The sequence below is a fragment of the Callospermophilus lateralis genome, chromosome 9 (genome assembly GCF_048772815.1).
Source record: "Callospermophilus lateralis isolate mCalLat2 chromosome 9, mCalLat2.hap1, whole genome shotgun sequence".
NCBI lineage: Eukaryota > Metazoa > Chordata > Mammalia > Rodentia > Sciuridae > Callospermophilus > Callospermophilus lateralis.
The window spans coordinates 107,220,142-107,238,091 of NC_135313.1; the positions used below are offsets into that span (position 1 = coordinate 107,220,142).

At 43.4% G+C, this 17,950-nt stretch overlaps 1 protein-coding gene across 1 annotated transcript in view; it reads right to left on the minus strand.

Moving 5' to 3' along the window:
- Lypd1 (LY6/PLAUR domain containing 1) overlaps positions 1-17,950 on the minus strand; it is a 36,021-nt gene that overhangs the window by 17,969 nt on the left and 102 nt on the right. The window contains exons 2-3 of the mRNA XM_076866673.1: positions 17,824-17,862; positions 16,332-16,469 (exon numbers count right to left, since the gene is read on the minus strand). Of these exons, the coding sequence (XP_076722788.1) occupies positions 16,332-16,469; positions 17,824-17,862 (177 nt within the window). The remainder of the gene's footprint in view (positions 1-16,331; positions 16,470-17,823; positions 17,863-17,950) is intronic.

Genomic DNA, 17,950 nt, shown 5'->3' on the forward strand with positions numbered 1-17,950 from the left:
CCAGCTCTGTCCGGCTCCCTCGCCGCTCCTGCTAATTTAGAGTCCGCTGGGAAGGAATCTCTTTGGCCGATCTTTGGTGACTTCCCCTCTCTGCTATGGCGGGCCCCTGGCTCCTTGCAGGAGTGACCGAAGGGAGAGGTGGAACTGGCTTGTCTCTGGTCTGATATAATCTCTGGTTTTAGATCCCAGTTCGCTAATTCATAGAGGCTTGGTTAGATTTCCTTCCCATCCTCTCAAGGTGGGGAGCCCTTTCCTGGGTGGGCAGGGCCGTTAGCAGAGCCGGAAGGGCACGTGCCTTCTGTCGGGCCAGGCGGGGACCCTTCTGGCTGCGCTGGGCCGCCGGGGGCTCCCTCAGCGCCAGGCAGATGGCGCCCGCGTGGCTAAGAGCCGGGTGGGGTAACCCTTCGCAGAGCGGGCAGGCCGCCAGGAGTGCCGGGATGGTGGGAGCTGTCTGCCGGCCGGGCAGGGACCCTTCTCGACGAGCAGGGCCGCTGGGGGCGCTTGTAAAGCCGGGCGGCTGCCGCCGCGTGTCTAAGACCCAGGCGGGCGGGGTGGCTGTTTGCAGGGCAAGAGCGGGACCGGCAGGGTAGCCGGGATGGCGGAAACTGTCTGCCGGCAGGGCGGGGACCCTTCTCGCCGAGCAGGGTCGCCGGGGGCGCTTGTAAAGCCGGGCGGCTGCAGCCTCGTGGCTAAGAACCAAGCGGGCGGGGTGGCTGTTTGCAGAACAAGAGCGGAATGGCGAGAGCTGTCTGCCGGCAGGGCGGGGACCCTTCTCGCTGAGCAGGGTCGCCGGGGGCGCTTGTAAAGCCGGGTGGCTGCCGCCGCGTGTCTAAGACCCAGGCAGGCGGGGTGGCTGTTTGCAGGGCAAGAGCGGGACCGGCAGGGTAGCCGGGATGGCGGAAACTGTCTGTTGGCCGGGCAGGGACCCTTCTCGCCGAGCAGGGTCGCCGGGGGCGCTTGTAAAGCCGGGCGGCTGCAGCCTCGTGGCTAAGAACCAAGCGGGCGGGGTGGCTGCTTGCCGAACAAGAGCGGAATGGCGGGAGCTGTCTGCCGGCAGGGCGGGGACCCTTCTCGCCGAGCAGGGTCGCCGGGGGCGCTTGTAAAGCCGGGCGGCTGCAGCCTCGTGGCTAAGAACCAAGCGGGCGGGGTGGCTGCTTGCAGAACAAGAGCGGAATGGCGGGAGCTGTCTGCCAGCAGGGCGGGGACCCTTCTCGCCGAGCAGGGCCGCCGGGGGTGCTTGTAAAGCCGGGTGGCTGCAGCGGCGTGGCTAAGAACCAGCCGGGTGGGGTGGCTGTTCGCCGAGCGAAAGCAGGGCCGCCAGGGTAGCCGGGATGGCGGGCGCTGTCTGCTGGCTGGGCGGGGACCCTTCTGCCGCGCTGCTCTGGGCCGCCTGCCGCTTGCAGAAGCGGCGGGTGGCCGCGGGATTGGACTCTGAGCCCGCGCTGCCAGTCAAGTTTCACTTGTCTGGGGCAAACTGTCACGTCTAATAAACTTACTAATTCTCGGCAGGTCTCCTTTCAACGGAATTTTGCTAGAAGATCCTCAGTAGGTAGAATGTAGCTGTTTTAATTGGTGTTTCTGATCCCGTTAATGTGGAGATATTGAAAGTGCAGCTTCCTCGCCGGCCGCCATGTTGGATCCCCTCAAGTTATTTTTTATTATTTATTTACAATGGAGAAACCCAGCAGACATCATTTGAATTAAATAATCAAGTTAACATCACCAGTAATAAGATATACTAATAGCAAGTACCCTTTGATGAGATGGCATGAGAAGGGCACATCACTTCTGAGTATCCTTGTCAAAAATGCAAAAGCCTCAGTCTGACTGTAAGGGCTAATTTGAATTATCAACTTAATTGGATTAAGAGATGCTGATGATTAAGGGGCTTCTGGGTGTGTCCGTGAAGGTGTGTCTAGGAATGATTGACATGTGGGATAGACAGCTGACATGAAGACTCTCCCTAAGTGGGGCAGCACCATTCAATAGGATAATGGCTTGGATGGAATAAAAGTTGGGAACAAGGAAGCAGCAGCAGATGCGAGCTTGATTCTTCATGAAGGGGTTCTTGATGGCTGCTTTGATCATCTGAGGATGTCAGACTCTCGCTCCTTCACTCTTCCAAAGTGGGCTCTGCCAGTGATTCTCCAGGGAGTTTCCAGAAGCCTTCTTTCTCATACAAGGGTAGAACCATTGATCCCTCTTGGTTCTGAGGCTTCAGTCCCTTAGACTCCATAGCTACTGGTACTTCCAGCTTTCCAGACTGCAGATGGCCATTGTGGACCATTGTAGTCTGTAAGCCAACCTAATAAATCACTTTTATATATTATACTTCCTGTTGATTCTGTTCCTCTAGAGAACCCTGACTAATAGACTGACCAGGGTAAAGCATCTGACAAACCTAAATTGAGGGTTGGTTAGTACACAAAAACAAACAAAAAAAAAAACAAAACAAAAAACCCTGATTAGTTCTCTTTAAAAAATGTCAAGATCATGAAAGACAAGGAAAGATTGAAGAAACGTTCAAGATTAGAGGAGAAGGAGGAGACATGACAATGAAGTGCAATGTGGGACCCTAGACCAGTAAAGAAAAAACTGGGGAAATCCTAGCAGGAAGCATGGTTTCCTTAATAGTAACATGACAGTGCTATTTTCTTAGTTTTGATCATTGAAATACTGATAATACACATTGTTAACATTCATAGAAGCTTGATGAAGGGTATGCAGAAACCACACCATTTCTGCAACTTTTCTGTAAGTTTCAAATCATTTCAAAATAAAAGAGACTTTTTTTGAAAGTCATTGGTCCAGGTGAGGGACAAATTTATATGCTCTGTGTTACACATATCCTAACAAATGCTGTCACAAAGAATGGTTCATTACTGCCCATGTTGATGACCAGTGGAGTGTATATATCCATGTGTAGGTAAAAAAAACACGTGATTTAACTATTTTATTCTTGCCCCAAAGGGCTTGGGTGATAAGATGGCATGAGAAGGGCATATCACTTCTGAACATCCTCGTCAAAATGCATGTTGGGTTCAGCATGTTGGGTTTTAGGGAAGATTACTTGGGGGATGTTTCTCCCTTGGTATCGATGTTTCCTTCCATACGAAGCGAACTAAATTAGTGTAACTCCTGACCTCCCTCCATCTTTATTTTCTCTTCCCCAATGTAGGTGGAGTAACACATCTCTTTGCTACTTTTGGGTAGACTTTACTGAACATGTTGTTCCTCCCATACTTTTCCCTTCTTTAGAATTACTGATTCATATTCAAGAGATATTCTGCTCTGCTCCTCAGGGCAAGATGTTTCCCCTATCTGGCCTTATCTGTGACTGGGCAGACCAGCTAATTTGAAGATGCTAATTCAAAAACCAATTTCTCACTCCAAAGCTATTCCCTCCATCTTAGTCTTTCTTGGTTATAACAGTGATATTTTTGGCTGCATTTGCATTGTTCTTTAGTTTATTTCTCAATTTCACCAAAGCCTGAATGAAAAAGAAGTCTGACAATTTTTGAATTATCATTAGACCCCAATAAGTTACATATGTCCCAGTTTGCATAGTGTTTTAGAAATTAATATTCTCTGGGGGATTAGGAAGCATCATCTAAACTAATCTACTCCATATAGCCCCTGGAATTTGAGAATCAAACAATGGCCATTTAACACTATTTTTGCTAGGGGTATTGAGCATCCCTTACCTGCATTGGGACTGACAGGATTTCACAGTGTGACTTTAGACCATCCAAAGAGTTTGGGATGACAATTCTATAACAACCTGTGAGCCTTTGAGAGTTATTTTTCTAGTTTTCTCATTTTAACCTCTGTCCCAATGGTCAATTAAAATAGAGGCATAAAAGCCTCATTTTCTCCCTTTATGGAACATCATGCATTTAAATTTTCTAGAAGGTTACTTTGCTTCTGCTCTCTTTGCTGGTACAAAGATGGGAATTTCTAAACAGAGCCTTTAAAAGTCCATTACTTTTTGCTCCATATGCAATACAGCTTAAAGTCCAACTTCTATGGTAAACTGTTACTTTATAAATGCCTGTCTGGGAGTGAGATTAATCTGTCTTTACTTGAAAAATACCCAGCACTTACTGTACCATTGTTATGATCACATCCCAATAAATATTCTGTGCAGGACTAGGAAGAGCTCCTCAAAGAAATATGCTTGGGAAAGGGTAATTGGAATGAACTATATCCGTTTCGACTGAGCATTGAAAGAAATGGCAAGGAAAAAGATCTTCGATCTTTTCCCAAGTATTTTTTTTTTCCCTTTAGAGAATACCATGGAAGAAAATTTGACATTCTTTGCATTCTAATGACAAAAACTCAGGAAGAGGAGGCTTATCTATCTTTTTGCCTTGTTATTGCCATGATGGACACTGGTTATCAGGCATAAAGAGAGGAGACCTGGAAGGTAGTTCTTTTCTGGACAATTTTGTGGGCTGGCTCTTAAGTGCTTTTCCTTTGCCATGGATGTAAAAAAACTGAAAGGCCAAAGAAGTCCCCCTCCATTTGAGCTGCAGATGGCCATAGGAACCAAACAAGAATGCTAACAATTCATTTTAGAAAGGCCAAAAAAAAAAAATAAATAAATATTGCCAAGCTTTGCACTGCACATCCATACTGATGCTGGCCCATTGGCCCATCTTTGCCTAGCAGGTGGAACTGGAAATTGAGACTAGCATCCTGGGGCTGCAATGACCCCTAAGAATAAAAATAAACACGTATATTAAAACAGTCCTAACAACCAAATAGACAGGAAACAAGCTACCCCAAGATCGCATTCTTTTTCCTTGTAACTGGGTGTGCTAAGTTCATTATACAGAAGACTCTGATTACCCTTTTCAGAAGTTTTTTTGTTGTTGTTATTGTTTTTGAGTTTAATTTTCAAGGCTGTTAACCACTGATGCCAACTTAATTATAGGAAGCAAACAACCAACCCATAATGTATGATGCCAATTGTTAGTTTTACTTTACTCTTGCATTTAATCTGGATTTCTCTGCTTGTTTATAACTCTCTGACCCAGAAGGTTTCTGTGCTGTCACCTATTTTTTTCCTTGGCTGGTGTCTTTGTTCTCCAGACATTTATGACTTATTATCTCAATATTACAGTGCCCTTTAAAAAACTATAGTAAAACTAGGCTTTTTCCCCCCTTTTTAAAATATTTTCTTTTGGTATTAGGATTGAATCCAGGGGCACTTAACCACTGAGCCACATCCCCAGCCCCACCCCCCCCTTTTTTGAAACAGGGTCTTGCTAAGATGCTAAGACTGGTCTTGAACTTGTGCTCCTCCTGCCCCAGCCACTGGGATTACAGGTGTGTGCACCATGTCTGACATGAGCTTGCATTTTTGACCTTGATGTTCTTCTGATTATTTTTCTCAAATGATTACATTAACAGAGTGGGGTCCAAAGATTCCTAATCAATATCTTGCAAACAGATTTACCCAAAGGAAAAATAGAGTCCTTGGTGGCATGAGGGACTCTATTCAGATGGAATGAACCAAGAACATCTAAACATTTAACCCAAAGCAACCCTACATTTGTCACCATGAACATTTCCTCTTCAGGAAATAGTGTCAAACTAAAACTTAGTTATAAGTTTATATCACGACACTTAGGGAAATGAGATTTCTAGAAAGTCACGCATAGTTTGTGCTAAATTTCAGGACATTACGTGTATATATACGTGTTTTCTTCCTTTCTAAAATGCGGCCATAATCAGGATTAAGGTCCTTTGACTATGCATTTCAGTGTTCAATTTAGGCAAAACAGCAAATAAATTTGGGAGAGGAAATTATCCATGTCCTGTCTCCTGGGGTCCCTGGAGGCACTGTGACCCAATTTTTTTCAACTGTGCATGAATGTCTTAAAAGGTGATTTGGCAGGCACTGACAGTTAACCCTCCAATCCCCAATCTTAAAGCTTCTAGTGGCCTTGAGATAATGATCTGAGAAGAAATAAGCAAAATTCTCTTGGAATACTTTTGGAAAGCTTCTGTTTTCTCATTAAAAGGCAAAGGTGAAGACAAAAGTTCCCTAGTGCCGTCTCGTCTCTTCAGATGGAACATAGTGGTCAGCTTTGTGCCTTTCAGCTTCAGTACAAAGCACACCATGCTTGTCAAAGTGAGCAGGAAAATGGAGAAATTCTGGGTCTTGATGACATCACTGTGCTATGGAAGTGACCCTAATGCCCACTTCTTATAGACTATCCCCTTAGCTAACTAATAAATGTCTTCATGGTTTAAGCCCCTGTTACAGTCAAAAGCATTCTTCAATTACAGAGGAAGCAAGATCCAGGATATAGGCAAAAATAGAAGTGAAAGCTGGGTATGGTGGTGCATGCCTGTAATCTCAGCAGCTTGGGAGGCTGAGACAGTAGGATCGTGAGTTCAAAGCCAGCCTCAGCAATGGCAAGGTGCTAAGCAACTTGGTGATACCCTGTCTCTAAATAAAAAATACAAAATAGGGCTGGGGATTTGGCTCAGTGGTTGAGTGCCCCTGAGTTCAATTCCTGATACACCCCCCTCCCCTCAAAAAAAAAAAAACCCTTTCAAATGAAAAAAATAAAGAAGGAAGTGGACTTGGTGATAGCAAGCGCTGGTTGATTTTTCTATAATGGAGGGTATAGACTGAAGTGTTTCTGGATATCTAGGGGCTATTGTAGCCCTTAGAATAGATAGTACTCAGGCTTTGTCAGTATCATGACAATTATAACTAATAATATTCTATAAAAAGGGCAGGACTAAAAATAATTAGCTAGGCACAGTGGTACACACCTGTCTCAGGACCTCTGGGAGGCCGGGGCAGGAGGATTGTAGGTTCAAAGCCAACCTCAGCAATGTAGTGAGGCCCTAAGCAACTTAGCAAGACCTTGTCTCAAAATAAAAAAGGGCTGAGGATGTGGTTCAGTGGTTAAGCACCCCCGGTACTGCACACAAAATAAAGGAAGAAAGAATACAAACAATTAGTTGGATTCTTGGAGACTGGTGAAATAGTATAAGGGTAAAATAGCAGGAGAATAAAAAATTTTTTTTCTTTCTTTTGTGTCTAATTTGCTTCAACTAAATGGTTTGAAAGTAGTACATCCCCAAGTTGAAAGTCTGAATTGCATGAGTCTTGCGGAGGTATTTTCAGTGCGTATCTCTCGTATGGCAGAGGACTAGGAGGCACAGGTTTGGAATGAAGAATATATTATATGAGGGCAGGGGTTGTTTCTTCCCAATGGAGTTCATGATCAGGGTTGACATTGGTGTAAGAGTTCCTGGTGATAAGATTGGCTGGTGTTGATCTGGTCCCCCAACTGCCTTGACCTGCAAGTTAACTTGGCTGTAGAGTATGTGTACCCACACACGTCTTCATTTCCTGAAAACGTTCGTACTCAAAGTGAAGCCAGGTCATCCTTCAAAGCAATCTGACAAATTTGAAAATCCTGGGTGTGGAATATATTTCAGATTTCTTAAAGGACAGAGGCATTCGTCAGTTATTTCCATCTTAACTAAAAAAAGCAAAGATGGATTCCACTTATCTCTATTTTTTTCTTATGTTAAAGATTTGAATGCCTTTGTTTCTGGTATAATATTTAAAAATGCTTGGACAGCAAGTATCCTTTCAGGAGCCCATGTACAGAAATGAAGACCACCAACAGGCCCTAGTGAACGGAGACATACTTCAATTTGGTTATAAAAATATACCCTAAAAATGCAAAAAGGATTTGACACTAGGCAAATTGCTGGTTGGAGAACACTGAACCAAGATGCACTTGTTGGCACATCCTTCTATTAAGTTCCCTGTCACCACTCTAGGAACTGTTAGAGATGCTTCCCAACAGGGTGCAGGTGAGCAGGGCCCCTAGCTGGTTTTTTTTTTTCATATGGACTCAGGTTCCACAGGGGTTGGTTTGTTCTCCCCATCTTAACCTACTCTTATGCCAAACAGCTGCTTCTGATTTGCTTTGTATTTCTTTCCCTTCCACCAGCCAGTGACAGGCTGAATAGGAAGTTGTCCAGACTTTCAGAGGAAGTTAGCTAACTCATCTGTCTCCAGGTACAGCTCCCACCCATCGCCTTTCCCTCTGAAGACTCTGAAACTCTCCACAGAATCTCCTTGTGTAGCTGAGCCCCTTCACACTCCCAGTTTGAATGTCTTAACTGGTGGAAAACTAATCACCCTGCCTAGTTTCTTGTGATTTGGAACAGGTTTTCTTAAGTTACCAGAGACCCAAGTGGTTCGCTAGATTTTGCATAAGCAGTGAAAGCATGCATAAAACCTAGTGCCTGGTATCACTTAATACAACTGCTTCACTGATGGCTCTTTGAAGAAGTCTCAGTGGACAGCATTGTCAACTGCTGTGCACATTCGTATTCATCCCGTGTGCAGCGCACTCGACTACGGCAGGCTCAGAGCCGCACGCCTGGCACCACCCGCCTCTGGCACTGTCTCTAGTCATTCCACCACGCTTATGAACAAGTCCAAGAAATAGAAAAACATAAAAAGCTATTGTCCATGTCCAGTGAGAAATGAAATGCGCTGGACCAAGTATCACAACTTCCTTAAAATAATACAACACTTTATCACTTTCGCATGTGAGTCCTGCTCATGGTTTGCAAAGTCATAAAACCCTTGAAATCAACGTCTTGAACCATTGCTGCTCTATTCTATTTTAACGCATCCTTTTAAAAAAAGCAATTTATTACAAACTCTCAAAGGTTGCACCTTAACTAAAACACTTAATTCAGTCCATCTCCTGCTTTGCTTTGTAGTGTTGGAGGCCATCAGAAATTTGGAAGCAATTTATTAATAAGAGAACATGCCCTACAGCTCTGGTCTATGAAAACAGTTTCTGAATCACAATGTAGCCATGGTCCAAAGTTTATCTCATCTAGAAAGAATTAATGGCATAGATCACAATTTTTGTTTTACTCATAGGTTCATTCATCCCAGATTTGATAGAAGCTTCTAAGTTATAGATATGGCCTCTTGCAGTTTGCCCAAGGGAGAAAATGCATTGTCTCCCAATGGCAATTATACCCCTACACCCAAATATACAATGAAAACAACAAGGGAGAAACCAGCTTAGTCTTCAAGAGGAAATAAGTAGTTATGGTTTAAATGTGAGGTGTCCCCTGAAAGCTCACATGTAAGACAATGCAAGAAGGTTCAGAGGAGAAATGACTGGGTTGAGAGTCTTAACCCAGTTAGTGAATTAATCCCCTGGTAGGGATTAACTGAGAGATTACTAAATGCAGGTAGGCTGAGGCTGGAAAGAAATCAAGATGATCACACCTTCAGGAAAGAAAACTGCACCACAGTGAAGTCATCTATGGAATGAAAGTGGAGACATGAGAGGTTAAGGTCCTTCTAGGCTCTTAAAGGCATGGTGCTTCAGGGCTATGACCTGTGGGTGGGGCCAGGTGTGGAAACCGGCAGGTGGAATTGCTGACAAGAGCATCAGGCATCAGGACTACACATCCATGTGTCTAATGATTCTTGTGGTTAATCTAAGCCAAATCAAGATCTCCTAAAGGGAAAATAGATTGACTATTCAATGAATGGATCTTCCAATGCTCAGCACAAACCGGTTGTTGGAGGAACATGAATTCCTTTGTCCCACAGCTCACTGGAATGACTTGCTCTTGGCACAGGTTTTTATTTCAATGCAGCAAATTGGCCAATGTTAGCTAATGAAGTTCTAGTGATCGCCACCATGTCCCATCCCACCTCATCCCACCCAGCTCATTTAAAGATCTGCCAGACTAGAGATACCTCTTCAGACACCTGCACCGGTAAGAGGAGAGATTATTTCATAATCAGAAATGACATGAATGAGCCATGAAAATATTATCCAAAGCAAAAAAAGCCAGTCACAAAAGCCACATATAGCATGACTTCATTTCTATGAAATGTCCAGAATAGGGAAATCCATTTCAAGAGAAATTAGATTCATGGTTTCCAGGGGCTGGGAGGAGGGGAAAATAGGAGCGATTGATTGGTAATGGCTATAAGGTTTCTTTTTAAGTCAATCAAATGTCTTGGAATTAGATAGTGGCTCAAGTTAAGCAACTCTGAATGTACTAAAACCCACAGAACTGTACACTTTTTAAGGGTGAGTTTTATAGTAGGTAAAATATATCTCAACAAAGATTGTTTTTAAAAACTCAAAGAAAAAAAATTGGAAAATGGTACCACAGTGGTTGGAGACACCCTGGAGGACAGAAAGTCACTAGAATTTCAGTTCTATTGGCAGTGTGATCTTGAGCATATTGAGGGACATGTGTATGTCTATCCAGTGGAGATATGATCACACTGGGAGTTTTTCAGACTAACGATGAGGTTGCCATTGTAAGGAATGAAAGGCTAATTTTGAGTACTCCCTCAATCTGAGAAATGAGGAAACAGTATGCAATGTAGCTAATGCTGGGATATCTGGACCATCCAGCCAAGGTAGATATGGAGAATGGATGAGGCAACTTCCCTTGGAATCCAGGCACCTTTCCATTTGGAGGACCAATTTCTTTAAGTTGGTTAAACTGACTGCATTTTTCATTATCCTGCTGTATGTCATAAGAAAATAGGAAGGCTGTTTCTACATTTTCCAGGGGAAGAAGGTAAGCTCCTAGACATAAGTACCTCAAAGTTATCTGAGTATGGAAAGGCTGGAGCACAGGTGCTTTCTCTCCTTGTGGAGCTAAGTGCCCTTTCCAATTGATGGGTGAAAAACAAAAGTTGAGGTGCTGAGCCCTTCTACATAGTGTGCTAAGAAACATTTGTCTGGTTTGGGCATTAGAACTAACTCAGTCATTCTACCAGAAAGGAAAAAAAAAAAAAAAAGAGGAAGAGAGGCAGAGAGAGGGAGGAAGGAAGGGAAGGAGAAGGATGGAAGAGAAAGAGAGCAAGTTAGAATTTTTTTTTTTTTTTTTTTTTTTTTTTTTTTTTTTTTTGGTTTCAGGAGTATATAAAGCAAGCCGATTTCCTTTTCAAAGTTCAAAGGAAATGGTGTGTTTTGTTTTCATACTTCGTCTCATTTCCACTTGGGGGAAAAAAAAAGCAGCTTTGAAGCCTCTCTGTTTAAACTCATTAGGAAAACCATCAATGACGGAAGCTTTCATGAAATCGTAGCAGGAGGAATTAGCGTTATGGGAAAGTCGGATCAATCTTAAAACGTTTCATCTGTGGAGATGGGAGGTCAGCATGGCTGCTTGTTCAGCTGGAAAGTTAACATAAACAAATGCTTCACTTACTGTGAGTCCAGGGACTAAAGGCATGTGATATTACCCCTCCAAACACTTCCTCCCAAGCCAGCTCTGCCTGCCACATTAAAGAGATGGATGCACCTGGAGAACTAAGTGAGCAAGCTGATTGGCAAAATGTCTTGCCCTGAAGAGAAGGGTGTTCTTTTAGTGTCTAGAAAGGCAAGGACGAGTGACATCGACATTCATGGCACAGAATTTCTTCCTGTGTAATTCATAACTTTATTGAAGTGGACATTGAACAGCAAGGATGCTGTTAATATACGTGGATATCTTTCTTGACATTGGAATTCCTTTTATTTTCAAGTTTTTTTTTTTTAACCTGTTGAAGTTTCCTTTTCCAAAGTTAAATGATGGTTAGTTTTACATTTCTGTTTTTTACTTTATTTGTAGAACATATACCATAATCCATCTGATCAATTCAAAACGGGTTTGAAGGTAAAAAAAGTTAAGGACTATAGGTGGGATATCTAAAAGGGAGATAATAGAGAGGCCTGGCAGGAGGAAGGAAGATATGGGGCAGGTGAAAGATACCAGATTAGCTAATATCACTGGTATACCTAAAAAATAAATAAATAAATAAATAAATAAAAATAAAATGCTGCAGGGAAAAAAAAAGTTAGACAATATCTTTTGTGCCTACAACATAGCATGGGTTAAATAATTTGTAATCTGAACATTTACAAAGAAAGACAATATTTTTCTTACAAGGATTACATGTGTGTGTATATTTGGGCATATACAAATATACATAGGCAAAAATATTAAAAAAATAAACTCATACAGACCCGTACTGTTGTGTGTGTGTGTGTGTGTGTGTGTGTGTGTGTGTGCTCAAATGCATGTGCAATCTTAAATAAAAGAATCCAGGATAAAGGGACAGTGGTATGAGATTGATGAGCAGAACTGGGTGTCCTTCCTGCCAAGCCAACGCCAAAGACAAACTAGAGCCTATGAGTTTAAATCTTGGTAAAATTAAGCAGAGCTACACTTGAGAAAACATTGGCTGTGATTACCTTTTCATTTTTGTCTTCTAAGAGTGGGTGATGATTGTTCTATGAACATCTAGTCCTCTTGCTATCCCTTTAGATCATGAAATTAAACTACTCAAAACCTAGAGCCATCCTTGCCCAACTTAATGAGCAACTGACTAATCCAAAGGAAAATAGCCTTTACTTATACAGCTATAATGTAGATGCAACATGGCATGTAAATCAGTAACTCTTGTATTGCAAAACAGACAAATAGATTAATGCTTGTTGCAAAGGATGGGTGAAGAGATCGATTAGGTTACTGATTCAGACCATGAACTTTCTCTCAATATACTGCATTTAACTTTTAAATAAGGTTTGGGAGAACCTGTAACATTTTGCTCACTGACAGAGCTATATTTTACTAAGGGCAGAAATTGGCTAGTCTATAAAAATTAAATTATGCCCCTTTCACTGTATCTAGTCAAGAGGAAAAACTCTAATTACAAGATTGCACTGTCAAACAAATGCAAATTCACATTCTTTATACCCTGGTTTAAAAATTCATGCTGGAAGGTGGGGGAGGCTTCCATTCTGAAATGAAAATCAATATTTGAAATATTTTATGGAATGCAATGATAAACAAGAGCAAAAGAAGTGTCCTTATCAAGGGTGCTGGTATATAGACACTAACCCATTAACTGCAGAGCTGGTGACAGCACATGTCATTAGTTATGCAAACATTTAAATATCAATTAGTAAGAACAATGAAAGAAGCTGAAGCAAACCTTCTCTTCCCCATAGCCTAAGCCTTATTATTCTGCAAATGACCAAGGAGAAAGAGAGCAATGGCAAATAATCTCAGCACCTAATAGGAATGCCACTCTGGGGGATAGGTAAAGGTTAATTTTAAATGTATTTCCCAATTGAAAATTAAATGTACCCGACTTAAAGTTCATAAGAGCTGAGTTTGCAGACTTAATCCAGAAAGGACTAACTGAAGTCCTGGGCATATTGCACTGTTGGTAGTTTTTGGAGAGAGCATGCCTTTCATTATTCCTTAATGTCAGACTGGTTTAGTTCATTAAAATTTCTTAGTCCATTTAAAGTCCTAGTTTTTCGATGTCTATGAAAAATGTGAGGCCACACAGCACTCAAATTTTAACAGTCCTACAGGTTGGTTTTCATGTTCTTTCCACATCCCCTTTGTGCCTGTCTACCCAGGCCATCAGGTCAACTTGATAATAATTGCCTTAGTCCTTAGAAATTGACTTGTTATCTTTTCAGGCAAACACACAGTTCGTTTTACTATATAAGAGGCTGGTAGGAGGTATTATAGCAAAGGTTTTATCTTGGGAAACAGGTTTCAAGTACCTTTACTAACAGGTAAGAGTGGTGGGCTTGGATCAGACATCTAACTTTTGTGGAGTTTTTCTCTGTTCCTCTACAACACAAAAATGTGAGCAATTCTCAATTAGACTACTCCAGGATCACTTGGGGAGCTTATAAAAGATCAATGGCCAGATATATCATGGACTATGAAATGAGCTTTCGGTTGTGAGGGGAGGGGGTATCCATGTGGAGTTGAATAAAACTCCAGGAAGATGTCAATATTACACCCTTAACGAGTCCTTTCAACTCTAAGGCAAGAACCTCAGGGCCTTAATTCTGATTTTTATTCCTAATAGTATCATGTAATAGCATTATTTTCTTTCTCTGAGTGGAGAAGTTGACCACACAATAAAATTAAATGCTGGCTGATTGTAATATGGGGAAACAGTTCTCAAAAGAGGACTACCAGATTTCATGAACTTCGATATGTAAAATGGTAGGGAAAGAGCCAAATACATAGGGTACAACAAAAGTTAGGTCTTGTTACAGTGATGCTTATGCTACATTGTTGTCATTTAACAATTGAGGTTTTAGGTTTTTTTTTCATCCTCCTTGACAAAAAAATTTAACAGGTCTCTAATAATCATATGGCAATAAACATCAAAGTGCCTTGGGAGTATGAGCCCCCAGGCAATGCTCTCTGATGCAGAAGCAAGTGGATTTGGCTAACTTTTACTAATTTAGGCTCACAATTCCTTCTGCATACCTGGACCTAGTACTTTTCCCTCATAGCTGTTTTTGTTCCTTTGTGTTTATTAACTGTTCCTGCTTTCCAAACTTCACAACTGAGATGGACTTATTCTATTGGCCCATAACCTGTGGCTAGAGAAACCTGGTTTGTAGATAAGACACCCATCTTGGGTTATTAAAAGCAAGCAACCTCAGGCCAGGCACTTGGTGACTCTGTGTTGAAGTTTTCTTTGGATACAATGGGAGTTTATAATGCCCACTCTGCCTTTTCATAGTATGGTTTGGAGAAGAGAATGAAGCAAGGTAAACAAAAACAAAAACAAAAAACAGCACTTTGAAAATGGAATGTGTGGTGTTCATCTTAGAAACACAGAGGGAAGAAGTGTTTCTCAGGGAAAAAAAAAGTTACCTTGAATTCAGTTCATATCATTTTCTCAAATATATCCCAGGTTATAAAACACAATGCTTAGGTAAACAGAGGCCTCATGGATGCTGAAAAGTTCTTCATGTGTCCATAGTACCTCCCCATTTTGTCTGACTCTACCTACTTTAAGGTAGAAAGCTGGAAATACTTGGAAATAATAATTTGGAAGTAATAATAAAGTGTTTTCAGTGATTAAACTAAAACCACAACAATTCTTCTGGTAGAAGGACTAGAAATTTGGGGCTCAGGTAAAATGTAGGAATGAAACACAAGTACCAAAGAAGTCATTTGTAAAAATTATCCACAGTCTTAGCTAGAGAATCACCACTAAGTTCTGTTTTGTTCTGCCTTTTTAATAGCCCCCCAATCCTATGTGAAAATAATGCTTGCTGCTTTTCTTGGGACAAGTTATTCTTGAGAGCAATTAAGTCTCAGCCTTCCCAGAAGAGTGATTTTTGTAGAAAGAATCCATACCCTGGCCAGTAAAGACCTATAAGGAACGGCATGTAAAACCACACACACACACACACACACACACACACACACACACACCATGTCACAGAACAGTGATGAGCTGGGCTGCAGGGAGCTAGCAGGCGTACTACCCAAATAACAATGGCAACAAGACATTTTCAGGCCCTTATTGAGAGGAAACTTTCCCAAAGTGGTGGTTTTAAAACTACCATTCTTGTAATGATTTACCAGTGGGTTAAGGGAATCACATAATAGTTCTAATCACTTTGTGGGGCTCTGTGGGCAGTTTGCTGAACAAAACAGGGGCAGAGCTCCTTTTTATTCTATATCATTAATCACATGATGGTATTTCCCTTTTTTTTCAATAGCTTTTAGCTGGCAATGTCTCTCTTATGGGTTTGACCTTGGAAGTGAAGCAAGAATTCCAAATATTTTCTTAAAATTTGAGTTACATTTTGGGGGACTTGGGTTTAGAAAAGACTATTAGGGGGCATGCTCGGGAGTCCTACCCACTTCTTCCCTTCCATAATGCCCAGGCCCCTTACTCAGCCAACTAGCAGTTGCACCAGTGGGGCTGGGCATATTCCTTTGAAAGATCTTAGAAATTTGTGCCTGGAATTTGATGCATTACTTCTAAAATTAAATAAAGATCCTATAGTGTTCTTCAAAGAAATATGGTGTGGTTCTCTGACAAAACACATTTTTCAAGCACTGACCTCTGGGAACCTCAACTAGCTCCATATTTCAGGCTGACATCCCTCACAGACTACTGTCTAGTTTCCCAAGCAGAGGCTGGTTATTCATATATTTTCCACCCTCTGATCTGCTTTTAGCATGGGGAGGTGTGGGGAGTAAATAAAAAGAGGAGAGCCACTGATTTAAATGCACTTCTCCTCCCAAGTCCCTTGGGGAGAAGCCCTGGTAATTAACTCTAATGAGATTAAAGTAACTTGGAACTCTTTATTTTCCCAGCATTGTAAAAGTAAATCTGTGATAACCAGTGTGTGTGCTTATGCATTAAATCAAAGTCAGTCCTTTTTTCCCCTGTAATTTAATGCCCCCTCCCACCTCCCACAACAGGCTGAAGGGCGGAGGGAGCGTCTCACCCGGGCTCTTACCAGCACTTTGCTCCATCACTTCTTTTTGACACATGTCTTGAACATTCACCGTGCAATTCACGATGAACTCAGGGGAGGAGCAGTCGTTGTTCAGCTGGAATTCTTCGCACTGGTAGCACTGGATTTGTAGCGCAAAGCCTGCAGAACAGATGCAATGGAGTTCACAACAGACCCACACTGGGTCCACCCCAGACCCCACGACCCCCTCCTGCCCCACAGAGCTGTCAGTTCCAGGGTTTAGGATGCTTGCGGATCTGGTGTCTTCACAGGTGTAGCTGAAGTCGGCAGTGGGTGGCGCGGGTACCCAGGTTCTCCCAGGATAAAGTGTAACGCTACCTGCGACCCTTAGATCCCTGCTCTAGACACAAAGAGTGCATCCAACACTACTTGGGTCCTTTGCCCAAGAAGTTGAAAGGAGGAGGGCGGGGTACAAACCGGACTGCGAGGTAGTTCTAGAGATGAGATTCAGCTCCAGTCTATGCCAGAGGATTTGCCTAATTGCTAATTGGTTACAAATTACTTAATTACTATTTTGGCACCATTCATGATTGCATTCGCAGACGCCTTTTCAGTTATATTTATTTATTTATTTATTTATTTGAAGTCAGCGTTCCTGTACTGTGGCTCCAAGGCTTCCTGCGCTCCAACCCCGGAACCCGGGAGGAGTCGCTGGACGCCAAGTGTTACAGCGCCCTAAGTCCTGGGTCCCTTCTCCGGGACTGTTCTCTCCGCGGCGGAGGCGGCTGCAGCTGGTAGAAGGCAACCTGCGTTGCGCCTTTGAGCGCGCTTCCGGGACCACGACCCCGCAGCTCTTTCCGGACGCTGATTTTCTGGGTAAGCATTGGCTTACGGTCTGCAGTCGGGGTCCCAGCTCTGAAGAGCTCAGTCGGGAGCTGTTAAGCGAAGAGGAAGCCAGACATCTGCATCTATCATTGCTTCAGCTGGTTGCTCTCTTTGGCTCTAGGACCTTCTGTCTAAACCTAATTGCCAGCGCTCCCTCTGCCCCTGTGTGTCCCCTTCTAGCCCCACATTGATATTGCTCGGAATGTAACAACCCAGCCCCGGCGCCGCCGGGTAGCAGGCTGCCGCGGGGCGCTGCTCACCTGTCGGCGGCGCCACTCCCACGGGTTGCCAGAAACGCTTGGCAACTTGGTGGGGTTCGGGGGGATGCAGTCCCCTCACCTTCTTATAGGCACCCAGCACTGTTCTGACCCTCCTTCTTTCCTAGCCCAGCTTCTCCCGCACAGAGCTGCCCGAGCAGCTGCAGCTGGGAGTCGCGCAAATCCGCCGCTCCGGGGCTCTCCTCCCCAGGCGCGGGACTTGGCGACTTTCCCAGTCTAGCGCCTCTAGGCACCAGTCGCCACCGCTAAACTCCCGCTGGGCATCCCCAGAGCAACGCTGGCCCGTAGCTGGGCACATGGGGGGCGAAGAGACCAGAGGGTCGATGAGGTGTCCGCGACTAACCGGGCTGCTTTCCTCTTCATTCTCTTACCTGGAAGCAAGAACAATCCGCAAAAAGTTGTCGCGATGCCGAGGACCCACATCCTCCCGGAGACGCGGGGCCGGAAGCGGGCAGGCGCACATCAGAGGCGGCGACCGCAGCGGAGGCTGCCCGGGCC